General features: G+C 55.4%; 1 protein-coding gene across 2 annotated transcripts in view; it reads right to left on the bottom strand.

Annotated features, from left to right (window-relative positions):
• Rara (retinoic acid receptor alpha) overlaps positions 1 to 17,438 on the bottom strand; it is a 46,616-nt gene that overhangs the window by 17,569 nt on the left and 11,609 nt on the right. For both annotated transcript variants that reach the window (XM_036197324.1, XM_036197325.1), the window contains exon 2: positions 6,349 to 6,898. In XM_036197324.1, the coding sequence (XP_036053217.1) occupies positions 6,349 to 6,526 (178 nt within the window). In that variant the 5' untranslated portion in view covers positions 6,527 to 6,898. The remainder of the gene's footprint in view (positions 1 to 6,348; positions 6,899 to 17,438) is intronic.

Raw genomic sequence — 17,438 nt, 5'->3', positions numbered from 1 at the left:
GTGGGCTGTTCTTCCAGAGGACCCTGGTTCAATTCCCAGCATGTACATGATGGCTCATGATTCCTAATTCCAGTTCTGAGTGATCTAAAACCTTCCTCTGTCCTCTGAGGGTGCCAGGCACACACATGGTAGGGAGACATGAAAACAAAAACCCATACACATAAAGTTATATCTTTTTAGAGAGACAGACAGAGAAAGACAGAGAGAGCGCTTTTAGGAACTGGCTTTCTTTCACCATGTGGGTCCCCAGGATCAAGCTCAGGTTGTCAAGCTTGGTGGTAAGCGCCTCTACCTACTCAGTCACCTCCCTGTCCCCCACAAGAAAGGTGAAAAGTGAAATCAATGTGGGGGAGCTGGAGGGAGAGTAGGTAATATCCGGTATACAGTTTTTGGGTTCTGATGAGGGATGCGAGGTCTCCCTATGTAATGGAGGCTGGCCTTTAACTGCACTCCAATCTCCTGTTTCAGCCTTTTATTGCTGGGATTACAGACCCACCCTCCACTATCCCCAGCTGTGAGGTGGACCTGCAATAACAAGGTTCCCAAGATGACAGAAAGGCCACTTGCCCCAGGGCAGAAGGCTGTGGGACACCCAAGAGAGGGCAGGGGCTTGCACATGAGTGCTGGGGTCCATTTGAGGTGGGGTCCAGTGTGAGGTGTTGGCATGGACGCTCTCCATATTTTTCTGCTCACTAATGTAGCTCCTGGCACCAGTGATGTGGCAGACTCTGTGCTCACAGCTGCAAGGTGCTAAAGGGACCTGACGATGCCCCTCATGATCAAGCAAAGGTCTTCCAGATAACTGGCACCTAACAGAGAAACCAAGGAGAAGTAACTTCATGGTAGAGACACAGAACAACGCATTCAAAGGAAGGAGGAGAATGCCATGAGGAAGGGGATATCTGAGATGGATTCTGGGAAGAGGCCATGTGAAGATCCCTAGCTTTAAAAAAAAAAAAAAATCCTCCCTTGAAGGATGAACAGGATTTCCGAAGCTAGACAGAAAAGCTGGGGTGAGGTGTCTGCTCTGGCAGCCATGAGGTCGAGAAGCAGGTCAAGGAGGAACGCAGTGTCCTGGGGCAGTGAGAGAAGGGGGGGGGGAGGCTCTGGCTTGCAGCAGGGGCTGGGATACTGGGTGGCAGCTGCCTGCAGGCTGTGGCCTCATTGATGCTCAGTCTCATCTCCCAACCCCAGCTCCCTCGGGGCTTTGTGCTGAGCAAGCCCTTAGCAGGTGTGGGCTGAATCCTCACTACCACCACCTCCACCCCCCAGCCTGGGCCAAGCAGGGCTCCCTCCTCTGCCCACCTTCATCCGGAAGGGACAACAGACAAAACATGAGGCGGGTGCCAGACAAGACATCAGGTCCTAATACAGGGCAGCCATCCCTGAGACAATACCCAGCTCCGCCCCTCCCCTGTCCTCAAAGGTACTTGAAGCTACTGGAGGCCATGCCCAGCAAGCAGGTCACTGTGGCCTCACAGCAAGCAGCCTGCCAGAGGCAGATGGGAAGGGCAAAAAGACTCAGAAAGGTTGAATGACCTGCCCAAGGCTGCTGCACAGGAAGAACTGATCAGAAAGACTTTTGCCCATGAGCAAGTAGGAGAGCAGTCTGAGCCTTCAGGCTGGTCCAGCTGTGCAGGGGAGGGCCCAGATTGCTAATGCTCCCAGGGCTAAGGGACCCCAGTCTATCCCAGGAAAGCAGGCACTATCCTAACATTATTTGGAGAAGGTTCCCATTTGCTCTCTTGGGATCTGATCCTATTGCCCTGCCCCCAACACACACACACACACACACACACACACACACACACACACACACACCCCTTCGGATGCTATAGTTCCAAACACACACATATCCAAAGGCAGCCTTGCACCTCACTGGCACAGGCCCATGGCACACACCCCTTGGCAAGAGGTTGGCCACAGGCCTTGACTGGCCTAAAGAGGAAGACAGGCCTCCTCCCCTGTGTCCCCTCCCCAAATCCATGCTGGCATCCTACCCTGAGAGAGCCTGTCCATTTATCCCTCCTGGGAGATAAACAGTGAGGTGCCCCACTTTCAATGAAAACCCCGGATGAAGGTGTTTTGGGCTGACTGCATTTTGGACCCCAAGGAAGGCATAGCTAGGTAGCACCCTGTCTGCAAGGCTCTCCTCCTCATTGTCCTGGAAAAGCAGAAGGTAGGGGTAACAGCAGAGCAAGGGATGGGGAGAAAAGCACACCCCCCTCCTTCCTAGGCCTGGGCTCTGGGAAGATGGAGGAGGAGGAGGAGGGAACCACATCCCCACATCTAGATAAGTACCCAGCCAACATGTGGAAGGAAAATCTGTAGCCACCCTGTCAGATCCCTGCCCCAACTCCTCTACTGATTGCTTCTAACTTCCCTGCCGCCCCTGCCCCCCAAACTGCAACAAAATATGAATAAGAACTACGGCTTTTACACTGTGTTCCCTCAGTCTGTCTGGGGATGGGAGGAGGCGGCTGGGGCTCATGTTCTTGCTGGGCTGCAGGAGGGCAGAGAGGGGTTGAGTGAGGGTGTGAACAGATTGTATCCACAGCTTCCAGGGCAGGATGGAGATTTTTCCCTGGGCCTCTTATCTTTCTCTCCAGTCCCCAAATCCAAAACACAGAAGGAGGCGGGGTGGGGGTGGGGAATAGGGGAGTGTCCTTCCCTGCGCCCCCTACTGGGAGAAGTCAGAAGCAGGGTCTCCAGCAACAAGGACAAGATTCAACACCACCACTGAGGCCCCTATACTCTTCCTATGCCCCAGACTGTCCCCCACAGTCTCCTTCTGAACCTGCCTGTCTGGATGGTGGGAAACAGACCCGCTTTATAGCTCCCAGGATAGTTTCTACTGCACAGTAACTGCTCATCACCTTCTACCTTCCTTTGCCACCGAGTGCAAGGTGCCTCTCCTGGAACAGTCCAGATGAAGGGTTTTTGTTTGTTTGTTTGTTTGGTTGGTTGGTTGGTTTGGTTTTGGTTTTTCGAGACAGGATTTCTCTATGTAGTTTTGGTGCCTGTCCTGGATCTCACTCTGTAGACCAGGCTGGCCTCGAACTCCTGGAGATCCACCCGGCTCTGCCTCCCGAGTGCTGGGATTAAAGGTGTGCGCCACCACCACCTGGCAGATGAAGGTTTTTAAGGCACAGTTAAAGTCCTGACTTTCAGTAGGTGCTCAGCAGCCTCCCATTCTACTGGGTCACATGCCAGGCACACACCGAGTGCGCACTCCCTGGATGTGCCTAGCCTAACTTGGCCCTCTTAGGTATCTGGTAAGGTCCCTGTGTTACAGAGGAGGAAACATGCCAAGAGATCACTCTAGAAGTGATATGATGTCCGAGCTTTTAACCTCAAAGCCCAAGGAATTCCAAGGTGCATAAGAAGACAAAGTCCACTGTGTGTTCTCAGGCCGGGAGTCACAAGAACATTAGAGATAGTGTTCTTTTCCCAAACACAAGCTGAAGGAAGGTCACACCCCCTTCCTTAGGCCCTTAAACCAGGACACCTCTGCCCTAAATCATGCCCCCAGCCACCGCCACACACAGTCCCAGCATACAGACTGACACTCCCCTCCCAGCTCTGGATTTGATGCTCTTTAAACACACTGAATTCTAGAATCCTCATCCCATACACACAAGCCATTAATCCCCCTTTTCAACATGCTCAGCCTTGACCCCGTCTCCCAAAACCACAACCCTGACCCTCCTTACACTGCACACACAAGTCTAAGCCTCCACAGTAAACGCACCAAAGAGCCAGAGCACCACAGGGAAAGGAGTCTAGTGCTATCTCTGGGGCCTCCACCCTGGTTCCCTAGGAGACTAGCAGCAGGACAATACCTAGCCTCCCCACAGGGCTTCATCCTCTCACAGGTCACCTGCTCTCTGCAGAGTTCATGCAAGACACCTAAGGTGCAACCTAGCAAGAGGACTGGGAAGGGAGGCCATCTGGACACTCCGCGATGCTGCGGGACTGGAGCAGGGAGCCTGGGAGGTGACCAGGGTGTGTGGGCATGGCTCCACACAGACATGGAAGAAAAGCCACTACTTCCCATCTCCAGGAACTGCCTGACCCCTGTCCTAGTCCCAAGGAGAGGCTAAAAGTGGAAAATTCGGAGCTGTTTCCAGGTACCCTGAGCACTGCAGAGGGAGTTGGAATGCCTGGTGGTCTCAGACCCATGGCCAGGCCTCCGGTCCCTGGTCCTAGAAGGTGTTGGAGGCTGGGGAGTAGGAAGGAAGAGCTGTTGTTGTTTACTACGAGAGGGGGGAGGGTGGGAAACCCACAAGCTCACAGAGGAGGGGGCAGGAAGAGGGTATTGCCTAACCTGGGTGGAGAAAGCCAGAGAAGGCTGCCATTTGCCCGAAATATGGGCACCCCACCCTGGGAGTAGGTTACCAGGGTGGGGGCTCTCCCCACCCAACTCTAAGAAAGAGGAAGGAGCCTGCAACACTCCGGGGGAAGGCAAAGAGTTTACTTTGTCTCTCCACAGGGCTCAGAACCCAAATCCCCTTGCAGCCCTCCAGTGAGTCTGTCCAGCCCCTCGTTACCATCACATGGAAATGTAACAAGAGCTTCGCAGGAACCCTTTCCTGGAAGAAAGTATAATTCTCCCAGCTCCGAGAATGGATGACATTAGGAACTCTTGCTGCCTTCAAATGCAGGGAGCTTTGGTTTTGTTGTTTTGATTTTTCGAGACAGGGTTTCTCTGTGTAATCCTAGCTAGCCTGGAACTCGCTCTGTAGCCCAGGCTGGCCTTGAATTCAGAGATCCACCTGCTTCTGCCTCCAGAGTGCTGAGATCAAAGGTGTGCCGCCGCCACCGCCCCCCCCCCCACCCCCACCCCCAGACTGCAGGTGGTATTTTTACACAGGTGCACTCGCCCAATGCCCCAGTGCCCAGCAACTCTGTTCGCCCCATCAGCACAGACTAGAACCACCAGAACAGAATGTGGTTCTCAGCCTCTCCTGTGTAAGGTGGAAAGAAGAAAAGGGAGGAAGGTGAAGGCCTGAGGAGTTGCTATCAGGGAGAAACTGAGGTAGCACCTGTCTGCTCCCTAGCCCCACAGTATAAGGGATTGGAGACTTAAAGGAACATGGGCATAGACTATCTGCTCCTGAAGGCTGGTGGGGCACGGGGGATGGGAGGGGGGCTGCGACAAAGCCAGAGGCAGAGGCGGCAATCCAGGAAGCAGTGGTGGCTGTGGGCAGACGGCCAGTTGTGGGCAGTGAGGCGCCCAGCCAGAGCCTGCCCCAGGGACAAAGAGACTCCCTGGCTCCGAGGAGAGAGTGCTGCCCCCACACCAAGAAGGGGACACTGACCCAGCCCAGCCGGGCACACAGGGCAGTGGTGCCAGGCAGCTTGCCAATGGCTGTGGGAGGGGCAGTGGGTGCCAGGCAGGACTCTTATTAGTCCCTGCCAACCAGGAGAGGTGGGACACGTTTCCCAGGTCAGCAGCTGACCGGCCAGCCAGCCCGGCCGGCCAGCCAGCCATGGCCTGCTCTCCTGCTTCTTCTACCCCCTCCTGCCCCAGGCCAGGCCCAGCTCCCTCCTCATAGGCCCTGGCCTGGAGCCCAGCTGGGCCCTGGGGGCCAGAGTTACTGTAAGCGGCCTGGCAGGCCCCAAGCCTGGCCTTTGCCAGCTGGCCATAGACACTGACACCTCCCACTACCTGGCTTGGCCAGCCAGGGCAGGGTACTGAGACCCCTGCTCAGCCAACTTGTGACCCTCATGGCCGAGGGTAGAGGCAGAAAACACGGGCCCTGCCAAGCCTGTCCATGTGTCCAAGGCCAGAGTCCAGGCGGAAAGCCCCCATGGAGTCCCTCCCTGTCCTTCTGGGGCGGGGGAGTTGGCAGGGGGAGGGCAAGGGCTCCAGCTGTGCTGAGCAGCCCTGGGCTGTCTCTTGAAGCCCTTTCCTCAGAGCACTGGTGGGGTGTGGGGTGGAGGTGGGGTTCACGCACAGTGGAGAGCTGCCGTTTCCACCAAAGGCTGAGAGGTTTGTTTATCCACCTCTGCATCCATGCCTCCTCAGAGCTATTTATAAGGCCCTCAATAGCACAGCACCAGGGACACAGGGGACAAAGATGGACAATAACATAGGAAGGAACAAGATGGTTTCATCTCTCCTCCACCACCCCCAACATCAAACCACCACTGATTGGCTAGCAGCAGTGGGACCATCTTCAAGCTCCCTGCCACATACACATGCACAATGGTCCCCCTAAGTCTAGAAAAGACCTTTGTCACTCACTGTGGGTCCAGCAGAACAGATGTGTCCAGGAAGTCACATCCTGAGGCCTGGCCACCTTCCACACTCCCCACCCCCAGGCCTCCCCCTCCTAGACTTACTGGCTGGGGATGGTGTGCTGTATCCACTAACTGGAAGCTGGTGCTGGAGACTGGTGAGGGCGCTTGGAGGGGAGAGTCCACCCAACATGGGGGGGAAGAAGAAGGCGTAGGGGGGCACCGGGTACCCGTTGAGGTGCCCGCCCCCAGGTGTCGGGCAGGAACTGCTGTTGCTGGCCATACCAAGCGGTCCCAGTCACGGCGGGCAAACAGTCTGGCAGGCGGCTGTGACGGGCTTCATGCGGTCTCTCCTCCTCCAGCCATGGGGCCTGGGCCCAGAGGGGGTTTGGGTGGTCAGCCCACCCCCACCCCCTTCTGTCCCTGGAGCCGCAGTCCAAAGTTAGTGAGTTAATTTCAGCTTTCTGGAGCCCCCTCCCCAGCCAGGGGCCAGGTGGACTGGGGGATGTCCCAAGAGTTGATCCTTTGGTTTAAGCAGTTCTGTGAGAAGACACTTTTGTAGGAAGGTCCAGAGCTGGTCTTCAGGGTGTCAACAAGGATGCCACTGCCAGAAGGGCCCCAGCTAGGCAGCTGGGGGGTGGCATGTCCTGTGGCGCTGCAGAAAAGAGGAAAGACAGGTAAGTGGGCACTGAGCAGGCACACGGGATTCCCCATGGCGCTCCCCAACCTGGGCAGCCAGAGATTTTCCTGTGGCACCCAGCTGAGCAGACACCTGGCACCATGCCTGGCTGGCAGGGCCAGCCTAGGACCAGGGCCCAGACACTGCTGGGGGTGTCAGGATAGCACAGCCAGACTGGGGATTATAGGGTCAGAGCCCAGAGTATGGGAGGGCCTCTCACCCAGAATGTTTGAGAAAGGGTCCACACAGTGGCACCCCAAAGATCAATGCAGCTGAGGCAGGCAGCTGGCTCTCCTTCCCCCAGTGTGGGTTACCTGAGGTCAAGATACAGAGAACGTGTGCTGGCAGGGAGGGGGAGAAGCCGCTTCCCTAAAGCGTTGGCACTTCTCAGAAAAATGACTCCTAAGTTGGGGGGGGCCTCTCACACCACTTCCCCCCTAAACCTAAGACCCAGCATCCCAGATCAGTACATCCCTCCTTTGAGGAGGAGGCCCAATTCCATATACACTCAGGGAAATGGATCTTCAGGTATCCCAGGCAACATCTCCAATACCGAACAGTACAGGTGGCCCTGGGAAGCCCAGCTGGCCCTGGGGAACCCTAAGTCAGGAAGGCAAGGCTTGCCTAGGATGGAAGTCCTTGCTCCCAGCAGCAAGAGAGACTGAGTTCAGACTTTATTATACTTCCATCTGCAAAAGCAACACACAGGGGATGAGGTAGTAAGCGGACAGGACACGCAAGACCAGATGCTCCTCTCAGCAGAGTGTACACAGATCCACACCCCCCTTGATCAGCTGAGGCCAGAGGGTGTACACAGATAACACCTTGGGGGAGAGACACGGCTGTGACGTACAGATTCCATGACACGGCCAGATAGGCAACAGCAAGCAGAAAGGGAAATGGAGAAACAGAGCTAAGGATTCTTCAAATCCATCTGAGTGTAGATGACACACATGTATGGGGACGCGTGTTTGAAAACAAATATGTATATACATATCTCATACATACATATACATATGATAGACGAGACACAAAAATAATCACAGTCGATCAAACCAGCTCTTGCTTCCTTTGGTCTCCCGGTCAGGTGCTGTTCCTAAGAAGACTCCTAAATGTCTACACACTAGGATGGCTGTGACCAGGTAACAGGGCCTAGGGATTTGGCTCTGTTGGTAAATAGCTTTCTATGCAAGCATGAGGACCTGATTCTGGATACCAAGCAACCCTGTAAAAAGCCAGGCACGGTGCCACACACCTGCAATCTCAGCACCGGAGGGGCAGAGCCAGGAGGACCCCTGACGTTTGCCAGCCAGCCTAATTGAAGCAGCAAGGTCCAGGTTCGCTCAAAGACCCTTTCTCAAAAACTAAGATGGGGAGCTATTGAGAAAAGACACCCAGGCAGGCATGGTGGTGCATGCCCTTAATCCCAGGACTCTGGAGGCAGAGACAGGCAGATCTCTGTGAGTTCAAGGCCAGCCTGGTCTACATAGTGAGTTCCAGGACTGCCAAGGCTGTTACACAGAGAAACCCTGTCTTAAAAATCCAAAAGGGGGGGGCACCCAACACTGGCCCCCACATATAAACACAGGTCCTTGTGCACACATCCAAGTCAGATCAGAAGTACTGGTTGAGAATATGCAGAAATGAATCCACGCATGGCTGGTGGAAGTCTCGAACACTAACTGCTTTGCAGAACAGCTGAGCAGTTCCTCAAAAACTTAAACACGGCACCAGCACACTTAGCAAGTCCGCTCCTAGGTACCTAACAAGACAATGAAGTCACGCACAAGAAGGTTTGTGTGTCCATGTTCAGAGCAGGGTCACAGGTCAAAAGGGAGCAGTGAAACCGACCCAAAGGTCTAAAATGGTGGGTCCCCGACACACTAGAGTAGTTCTGTGCCCCCCCCAAAAAAAAAGAGAACAAAGAACTGACAGACACACAAACACGGCCCAACCTGGAGGACAGTTGCCAAAGACAATCATCGATCGTTGTTGTATGACTGGACTTCTAAGAATGTCCAGGAGAAGCAGATCTGTATGCATAGATTTGCGGTTACTAGGAACTAGGGTGTGAATGTGAGGGAAATGAGAAGTGACTGCTAATGGGTATGGGAACTTTTGGGGGTGGTGAAAATGTTCTAACATCGGTGGTGGTGGCGGCGGCGGCGGCGGCAGCAGCGGCGGCGGCGGCGGCAGCGGCGGTAGCTACATGACTCTATAAACCTGGGAAAACCATGCAACTGTCTACAAACCTGGGAAAACCATGCAACTGTACCCTCTTTGTCTTTCTGGCTTCTTTTTCAAAAGGGGCTCACTCACTAAACCTCTCAGGCTGGCACCGAACTTGCAAGCTTTCGGTCTCACCTTCCAGAGGGCTGAGATTACAGGTATACACCACCCATGCTGGACTTAAACTGCATACTTTAATGGGGACCTGGTATGTGAGTTAGTATCTCAGTAAAGCTCTTTAAAAGAAAAAAAAAAAAAAAAAGAGCTACAGAGACCTAAAATAAGAATTGTCCCTTTCTGCTGGGCATGGTGGCGTATGCATTTAATCCCAGCGCTCAGGAGGTAGAGGCAGGCAGATCTCTGTGAGTTCAAGGCCAGCCTGGTCTACAGAGTGAGATCCAGGACAGCCAGGGCTGTTACACAGAGAAACCCTGTCTCAGGGGAAAAAAAAAAAGAATTGTCCCTTTCCAACATTCTCCCTCCATCCCTACTCCCCAAACTTAGGACATACCAGGTTCCAAGCTCCAAGCTCCAGGCTTAAACCTGGAGACTGGAGGATGCATATATAACCAGCATTTGGCTGGGGACCAGGAGGAGAATGAGGGATTCTTGCCAAGGCCACTGTGCAAGAGCACTGTGTCCTCTGCCGACTGTCCCAGCCTGTATCTTCTGTTAACTGAGGAAGACAGAGAAAGGGACAGATAGTGGCCGCAGAAGCAACAGCTGCCTCCAGAGTGAAATCTGCACTGTATCAACGACCATGATCTCTACCGTAATTCATCACACCAACCACTGGGCCTCACTCCTGAATGAGGTGTCTCCTTCCCTTCATGGGCTGATGATGACTGAAGTCAGAGAACAACAGGGGCTCCACCTACAGGGCCAGCTTCCACTCTGTCCCCCATCTCCTATGGGATCCCATACCACAGGAACATGGGCTGAGAGAGCCAGACTGGGGAGGAAGAGGGCTGGCTGACGTCATCAGCCAGTGCCTACACTCAGACCCTCATACAGATACCCCCCAGACTCGCAGAAACTCACACATGCAAGCCTACAGAGAACATCTGGGTGGTCAAGAGCACGCCTGCTGCACACAGCCTGTGTGCAGGCAAGCATGTGAGCAGAGGCAGCCTAGAGATAGCATGTCTCCACACCTGGCCCCAGCACACAATGGGTACAGTTCAGGACTTGTGTGCATGGGCTCCTGTATACACTCCCAGAAGACATACAACTGTGGCCTTACAGTCTCCCAAGGTGCACGTTCTCTTCCCAGGCTTCACACAGCCTAGCTTACCCGTGGACCTGCTTCTCATGCTAGGAGATGCTCCCAGGGTCCTCCCTGTGGGTCGTCCCCGAAACTGTGGCCCCCAACATCAATCAACATGTACCAGGATTCCCCAGCCCTCAGGTGGACTCATGTCTACACAGAGGCTTACCTCCCTATAGGTAAGGCCTAGGAGGCAGCTAACCAAAGAGAGGCCACCAGAGCCATGGCTGAAGCCAAAAAGCTACTCACTCCAAACCCCAGCATCCTGACCTTGCTGGGGTGGTGGTGGTGGTGGGGGTGACACCTGGCTCAGACTTTTTGAGGCTCAGTCTTTCACATTCTAGAATCCAGCTTTGCCCACACAGAAGACTAAAGGTATCTACCTTAGAACAAATGCCTCAAGTCTCTCCCGGAAGAGGTTAGTTACCCAAACACACACCTCTGGGGAAAAGTCTGGAAGGTTGAAGAGCCTCTGCTTGCCCAACCCAGCTGGGCCTACACACTTCAATGCAAACTTGTTTAGCTCCCTGAGGGAAGAGGGAGGGCCTCTCCGATGAGGGTGGGGACAAAGGTCACAGAAATGGGCCAACGGCCAGGCTACCCAGGGAACAGGGGTAGGCAGGGGCAAAGATGGTGAGGCGGAGCTTCGGGAGCCATGATCCTCACAGAGGTGCCTGCACCCTGGCCCCTTGTACCCAGGCCAGAGAATTTAAACCAGCACCAAAGAGTGAAAACAAGCCACCCACATCTCACCCCCACCCTCTGCCAGCGAGAGAAAACCACAGACCTGTACCTCCAATCCATTGCGCCCAGCAGAAAAAGGGGTGAGGGGCAGGAGTACCTCCACCAGCCATGCACCCCTTCTTACTGGGCTCTTTAATCCCTAAAAGGTATCATGATCAGCTGGCACCTTCAGACACACACACACACACACACACACACACACACACACACACACACCATGCACATCACTCCAGAGCCACACACTTTATGGAAAAAAAAAAAAAAAAGGTGAGAGCCACGGCAGCCATGAAGATGGCGGAAAAAACCCGAGGTCTGAAGTGTCCAATCTCAGCTCTGCCACTCTGGGTGACCTTAGGCAAGTGGCTTAACCTCTCTAAGCATGTTTACTTGCCTGTGAACTGTCTCCCTTGATAAACGAGGTCCTGGAAGGCACCTAGTACCGCCTGGTGCTGGGCAGGCGCTTGTCTCCCTCCCCAACCATCTCTCACCATCTCCTGGGGTCCCTGGGCTCTCCACCTCGCCCCAACCAGGGCCAGCCACTGTGGACAGGGCTAGCAGGGAACGGTACCCATTTTTCTGGATCTGCTTCCTCCCAGACGGAGGGGAGGGTTGTGGGGAGAGGGATATCTGGGGTGTGGGCAGAGGCCTGACCACAACGCTTTCCCAAATTCCCTTCTTGTATTTCACAAACCAAAAAAGGGAAATCTTTGGATTTGGGGAGGGAAGAGAAATAGACCATTTCCTCCCGTGTCCTGGGGAGAAAGAACTTAGAGGCCCCCAGACCTGGCAGAGCCGCCTCTCAGGTCTCCCTTTTTCATCCACCCGCTCCACTCTGTGCTCCTTCACCAAGAGGGTTCCCCTGGGACAGAAGTCAAGCAGTCCTGTTTTATGCGCATTCTTTGAGACAAGCTGGCCTCAAACTAGCTGACGACCCTGAGTTTCTGACTCTCCAGCCTCCACTTCCAGAATCCTGGTGTGGTAGACATGCACCACCGTGACAGGGTTACATGGTGCCCAGGGACAGAACCCAGGGCTTCCTGCACGCCAGGCAAGCACTTTACCAAGTTACACACCCAGCCCCAAGCAGTTCCCTCAGAAGGGGCAAAGACTGGGGAGCTTAAAACAAGGGGAGATGGGGGTTTCCTAAGCATTCGAGACAGTTAATGAATCATATGCAAATGAGACACAGAGCTCAAAGGCAACTTGGGTGGGAGGGCCTCCAGCCCTGGCAAGATGGGGAGGGAAGGGGGGGAACACTCTGGACCCCCTACCCTGCCTGGAGTTGGTTGAGCTGGCCAGGCAGGGGCAGGGCAGGACAGGACCGATTTCAAGCTAGAACAGTGGGCTAGAACTATTTAAAGCTTTCCAGGAAAAGTGCTTGTACACACCACACGAAGCCACAACCTCTCCCGTCCCCTACAGAGCTTCATCTGCAGACCAGGTTGGGAGGCAGTTGTGAACACTACCCTCTTCTCCAGGAGTTCTCCCAGTCACAGCTCCACCTCACTGAGGGCAAGACCACCAAAGGCTTCTAGAACCAGGCCCAGACAGAAGGCACGGTCCTTCCCCACCAGCCCTACACACTGCCAGCATGTGTCTCTACAGCTAGGCCTGGCAGGCCAACCTGCCCCAGAGTGTGAAGGCAGGCTCTGAGCATGTCCTCTCTAGGGGGTCAGCGAGGTAAGAATACAGGATCTTAGCTGGGCAGTGGTGGCGCACGCCTTTAATCCCAGCACTCAGGAGGCAGAGGCAGGTGGGTCTCTGAGTTCGAGGCCAGCCTGGTGTATAGAGTGAGTTCCAGGACAGCCAGGGCTACACAGAGAAACCCTGTCTCGGGGGTTGGGGGGGAAAAACAGAATCTTGCTGCTGGATGTCAACAGTGCCCACATTAAGACACAGCGCCTCATCCCACAAGAATGGTTCTCATACGTCTTCTATTTATACTCCACAAAACCAAAATTCTGTCCCAGCTCCCAGAAGCCACATATCAGCTGTGAATGACTGGCAAGCATGAGGCTCAATCAGAAAATGCGAGGCCAGGACAAGTTGGGTCCCGAGAAAAAGGAGTATAGACTTTACCACACCCCGCCCGTGTTCCTGAGGGACATATATTCAGGACTTCCGAAGCACAGGGTGGCCGAGGGGCCCAACCAGAACCAGGGCTGCAACTGGGTCCTTCCATGGAAGCAGAGAGTAGGTGAAAGGGCAGGGGGCAGCCCAGGCCTACAGGAAGAGGGGGCCAACCCATGAGGAAGGAAGAAAACAGGAAGAGGAAGAAATGAGCCTGCCTTGGCCACAGCCAGACCACAGGAGTGTGTGGACAGTACAACAGCAACTCTGTTTGTGTCTATGGGGGACCAAACGGGCACAAAGGGGACCCCCCAGCCTGGAAACCACCGATGTGCATACCCAGCCTGGCATGGGGCTTTCCCCACCCCCACCTTGGCAACTGTACCCCTCACCATCTCCACCATGCAGGAAGCACAATTCACTCATAATTAGGGGAAGGTGTGTGTGTGTGTGTGTGTGTGTGTGTGTGTGTATGGCAAACAGGGCAGCAGCAAGGAGAGGTGAGCTACATCACTCCCCACTCATCGCCTCAGCTCAGCCCCAACCCCAGCCTGCTGCATTCTGAATCCTAGGGCACACTGCCAATAGAGCTAGATGCTACCAGTCCCCTCCCATCACCCTCCCCAGGGACCCAAGCTGCAGGGAAGCCAGGAACACCCCCTCCTAGCTCAGGATATCCTTTTGGCTCTGACCCCAGGCCAGGTCTGAGTCAGACTAAGCCCTGCCCCACAACCCCACACCCTAGGACCCCCCAGGAACTTCCTACTCCACAGGGAGCCCCTTAGTCCAGCAAGAATCAGGGGGAATCGCTTCCCTTCTCCATGCCTAGCCAAGCAGAGAAGCCCACGTTAGGTGGGGAAAATGGTCCCTGAGCTCTTGGGCCTTCCCTTGGAGAACAGAGCTTGCTGAAGCCCAGAGAAGCTGGTGCCGCTGTGCGTGGCTACAGAGCTGCTCACTGTCTCCCCACCCATAAAACATCAGGGGCCTGGTGGCCCCCAGTCCCCTCTACACCAGCTTGGATCCCAAGAAGACACAAACTCTCCAGGGAGGAAGGAAGGACGGGAGGGAGGAAGGCAGGGTCTAGGAAGCCATGTCTGAAAAGGCAGAAGGACTCAGATGGAGGAGATGCCGCCACCAAATCAAGTCTCCCACAGGCACGGCCACAAGTCAGTCTTCCCAACACAGTCTGAGTAGGTGGCTGTGACTCCTTCCCAGACAGAAGTCTGAGGGCCCTCAGGGACCCGAGTCGTCAGAGACCACACACACAGGCTCAGCTTGAAGGGGCCCCCTAGTCAGGCCTCCCAAGCACCCCCTCCCAATTGTGGGCCTTGAGGGGAGGGGCAGGTCCCTCCCCACAAAAACCAGGGGTAGTGCCTACGGCGGCCATCACCATGGCAACCAACAACAAACATCCCAGGAACCACAGTGGGACAGGAAGTGGTGAACACGTGACAGGAAGACCTTTCTCCCCCCCCTCACTGTTAGGGGGTGCTGACTGGAGGATTTGCAGCCCTTGGGGAATCAGCTGTCGTCCCCCAACACTTCCCCTACCTGGAGCTGGAGAGAAGAGGGGCCCGCTAGAAGGGTGGCCCCCTCCCCACCACCATGTGCGCGGTCAGTTCATACAGGGCTCACAGTGCCCTCCTCCGTCTGCCACTCAAGGTTACCCCCCTCCTCCCCCCTCCTCTCCACTTCCTGCCGTGACTGGAGATCAGAGAACTCCATGCCACAGCTTCCCCTTCTCAAGTCTCGATTCCTGGGCTGAAGGTTTCGCTGTGGGGCAAGGGACAGCAGGGCTGGGGGTCTGCAGGAGCGCCCAAGGGGCCGCCGTCCCAGGGGGAGGGGCCACCCACTAGGTGTGTACTCACAGGCACACAGCGAGGAGGTCACTGTGACACACTGAAGCTGCCTGACCTTAGGCAACTTTGGGGAAGAAGGAGCCAGGGCCAGAGGACCTAACCAGTCCCCCACGTCCCCCACACGGGTCCTATCCTGAGCCTCCCGATTCACTATGGTTCACTATGGCCTCCGAACAGGCAAATTCCCAAATGCCCAGCCCCTACCGCCACTCCCCTGCCTTTTGTGCTGAGGAATCCCCGCTCCCCGTTCCAAGGTGCCCGCCCTGACGAGGGCACCTTGGCTGAGGTGAGGGGAATGGAACCTCCCTCCACCCCCCTCCCTTCTCTGCAGATGTCCCAGGCTATATTTAGCTCAAACCGGGCGGCCAGCCAGCCCCAGACTCCCCACCGGCCGAGAGCTGAGCTCCCAGTTTTTATGCAATTAAAACATTAAGAGAACCACCCCATTTGCCTCCCCCAATGCGTGCACGAGTGTGCGCGTACACACACACACACCATGCGCGCATGCACGCACACACATGCACACCCACACCCACACATGCACACCCACATGCACACACTCTGCCCTGTCAAGGCAGGAGAGCTCTAAGAACTTGAAGGAGGGCTGCCTAACTCTGCAGCAGCCAATGGTGGGGTAAAAGGGTCCACAGGCAGGATAGGCGGAGTATCCAGGCTAGATTAGGTTGACACTTGCAGAGGTGGGGGATGGGCTTTCCCAGTTTCAACCAGGAGGGAAAGGCAAATCTAGAGGAGGCTGGGGGCTGGCTGGAGACATTACACCTGTCATTTTGCAGCCCCTCACTGGCTAGCTCCAGTTACAAGGCTGGGGTTGGCAACAGGTGCTGGCCAGGCTGGCAGCAGCTTAATCCCCCACCAGCTACTGGGACTGAGTATGGAGCCTGGAGGTCCAGCAGGGAGCTTTGGGGGCAGGATGCTAAATGGAACGAGGTATCTCAGGGCACACTAGGGACCTCTCCAGGAGGCAACCCTTATGTGACGAAGGGACCAATGTAGCCAGGCAAAACCTACCACAGCACCTATTTCACGTTCCCTGTGATGCCAGGCCAGCGGGCCGACTAGCGTGTGGGAGGTCTGTCTGCCTGCCTGCCTCTTCCTCCTCCTTACCAAATTCCTGGAACAGGCAAGGGAGGTTCCAGTTGCAGTGAGAGGAGAGCAGGCAGGCGGTCCCAGCTTGGGGGGGCTTGTGGGGGGGGTGAGGACCAGAGAAGGAGGCAAGATCCAGACAAGATCCAGACGAAGCAAGAGACACCCACACCCAAACCAGACTAGGGACACACACACCAACACTGACACTTTCTCACACTCTGGGCCAGGTCTCCGCATGCCGCCCACCCTGCAGGGACACCCAGACACCCTCAACTAATCCTGCCAATTCCCAGAACACCTCCTGGACACACAAGGAGAGCCAGGCCCTGCCCTGCCCCCACATCCCACAGAAACTGTGTGGGCTCCAGACAGCAGCAGGAGGGTGAAGAGGGAGACACAGGCGGCAGGCGGCAACTAGGATGTGTAGCCAAAGGCTCCCAAGCTGGGGTATCACTGGCTCCACTTCTTTCTCAAGACTCAGTAAGTCATGACAACTTTGGTCATCTCGCCAGAGGCTCTGCCAGTTCCCCACACTCCTAAAACCACAACCACCACCAGACAGGGGTGTGGGGTGCTGGGAGTGGATTACTGTGCCTATTTGTCAAGGGATAGGATTACCTTCCTCAGATGTCCATCACCCTAGATGCTAGGCAGTGCTCCCCAGAAGACCCCACTGAGGGCTCAACTCAGCTCTCCTCCAACTGAAAAGAGGTCCTTCCCTGCTCAGGCATCCCAGGGGACACGAATCTGCGCACTGAAGCTTATGTCATGGTATACCCTCCCCACATATCACACAATTCTGAGGACCATCCATCTAAAACCTCCAAGTCTGAACAGAGACCCGGTGAGAAAGATCGGGGAAGGCAGAGCCAGCTTTAGAGACCAAATGGTTACTGGAAGGACAGTTCATCTGTCAGTGTCCCCCAAACAGACCTGAAGGCCACTCCGTGTTCTCACCCCCACACTAGACGGGCTGGCAGGAACAACGTCATGGCATGTGTGGGTGACTGTGCCCCTCGGAGGAGGCACAGGGGTGATCAGGCTGCCTACAGCTAGCTTCCTGCCAGACTGCCACATGGTTAGGAGTAGGAGGTGAAGGAGAGAGGTATCCCAGGGTGGCAGCAGGTGCATTCAGGGTCAGACTAAAGAGATGGGAGATTTAGGGCTGTGGCAGGTCAAGGCTGATTCCCAGCCCAGCGTCTTCTCAGAACTGTCACTAGATTTGAGAAACCCCTTCCAG

Source organism: Onychomys torridus, chromosome 8 (genome assembly GCF_903995425.1).
Source record: "Onychomys torridus chromosome 8, mOncTor1.1, whole genome shotgun sequence".
NCBI classification, from domain to species: domain Eukaryota; kingdom Metazoa; phylum Chordata; class Mammalia; order Rodentia; family Cricetidae; genus Onychomys; species Onychomys torridus.
Note: the sequence above shows the minus strand (reverse complement) of the source record. Positions and strands in the feature narration are given on the sequence as shown.